Source organism: Prunus mume, linkage group LG6, assembly GCF_029339155.1.
Source record: "Prunus mume cultivar Tortuosa linkage group LG6, ASM2933915v1, whole genome shotgun sequence".
In the NCBI taxonomy this organism is placed as follows: domain Eukaryota; kingdom Viridiplantae; phylum Streptophyta; class Magnoliopsida; order Rosales; family Rosaceae; genus Prunus; species Prunus mume.
In genome coordinates, this window is record NC_142703.1 from 23204513 (window position 1) to 23206409 (window position 1897).

The window sequence follows — 1897 nt, forward strand, 5'->3', positions numbered from 1 at the left end:
TCTCGGTTATTGTAGCTAGGGGTTCAGTCTACGCCCATTTGGTGAAATAGTCCACTGCAGCAATTGCAAACTTGGTCTGACCTTTTTCCTTTGGCATAGGGCCAATTAGGTCAATTCCCCGTTGAGCAAAGGGCCAAGGACTACTAATTGAAGTCAAATTCTCTGGTGGTTGATGGGGAACCACCGCGTATTCTTGGCACTTAGGACAGGTTTGAGCAATCTTCTTAGCATCAGCTTGGAGTGTTGGCTAATAATATCCCTGTCTAAGGGCTTAGTGGGCAAGAGATCGAGTGCCTGAGTGATTTCCACAAACACCTTTGTGGATTTCACGAAGCGTATAGTTAGCCTCAACTGGTGTCAGGCATCGCAGGTATGGCAAAGAGAAACCTCTTTTATACAACTTGTTGTTGATGATCAGATATCGGGATGACCTATACTGTACACGTCGAGCTTCTGTTTTGTCCTCGGGTAGGACTCCATGCATTAGAGAATCACGTATTGGATCCATCCAAGTTGGCTCGGAACTAATAGGGAACATACCCACGCAATCTTTCTTTATGCTAGGTTTCTCCAACAATTCCACCGGGATGGATCTCCCCAAGTCGATATCGAAAGAAGATGCCAATCGAGCAAGGGAGTCAGCTTTCGCATTCTCGAGCTGAGGAATTTGAATGATTTCATAACCAATGAAATCAACCAACAACTTCTTGGCCTTGGCCAGGTAGGCACTCATGCTTCTATCTCGAGCTTGGTATTCTTCAGTGACATGATTTACTACCAATTGGAGTCGCTAAAAATGCGTAGCTATTAAACCCCAAGCTCGGAGGCTAGGCGAAGCCCTGCAAGGAGTGCCTCATACTCAGCTTCATTATTCGAGGCCTCATACCCAAACCGTAAGGCATACTGGGTCTCATTGTCTTCAGGTGAGGTTAATACCAACCCTGCCCCACTTTCTTGCTGATTTGAAGCACCATCAACATGTAGAATCCAAAGTGGAAGGTTAGGTCGTATCTTCTTCTCTATGCTTTCTCAAGCTGATCTGTTGGCAATGGTGGTGGTTGTACATCGGTGAACTCAGAAAGAAAATCGGCCACAGCTTGAGCCTTGATTGCTTCTCGTGAGCGGTATATGATATCAAATTCACCTAGTTCAATTGACCATTTGATGAGCCGACCTGAGGTCTCAGGCTTTTGCAAGACCTGCCTCAATGGATGGTTGGTCAGCACAACGATGGTATGAGACTGGAAGTAAGGTCTCAACTTCCGAGCCGAAATAACAAGGGCGAGGGCCAACTTCTCAATCTCAGGGTACCTTGTTTCAGCATCTTAGAGAGCTTGGCTTACATAATGCACAGGGTGTTGAACCTTACCTACCTCTCTGATGAGCACTGAGCTTACCGCTGTGGAGGACACGGATAGGTACAATAATAGATCTTCGCCATGTTCAAGCTTGGACAAAAGAGGGGGTTTACCCATGTATTCCTTTAACTCTTGAAAAGCTCGCTCACACTCAGAGGTCCAATCAATGAGTTTCGTCCTCCCCTTTATAGCTTGGAAGAATGGTTGACAATGGTCTGTAGCCCGAGATATGAATCGATTTAGTGCAGCCACACGACCTGTTAGGCTTTGCACTTCTTTTAAAGTCATGGGCCATGTCATGTTAAGCAGAGCTTGGGTCTTTTCTGGGTTCGCCTCGATGCCACGCTGGCTGACCATGAACCCTAGGAATTTTCCCGAGCTAACCCCGAAGGCGCACTTAGCGGGATTAAGCCTCATCTCATACCTCGTTAATACTTCGAAGGTTTCAGCTAAGTCTTGAATGTGATGATCAACTATGACACTCTTGACTAGCATGTTATCGACATACACCTCCATATTCTTCCCGATATTGTTGGCAA

The 1897-nt window shown here is 46.1% G+C and overlaps 1 protein-coding gene across 1 annotated transcript; it reads right to left on the bottom strand.

Annotated features, from left to right (window-relative positions):
* Positions 1 to 271: 271 nt before the first annotated feature.
* LOC148916493 (uncharacterized) lies at positions 272 to 733 on the bottom strand. The gene has a single exon (XM_089055147.1). It carries the CDS (start codon positions 731 to 733, stop codon positions 272 to 274), a length of 462 nt encoding a protein of 153 aa, XP_088911273.1.
* Between the last annotated feature and the right edge of the window lie 1164 nt (positions 734 to 1897).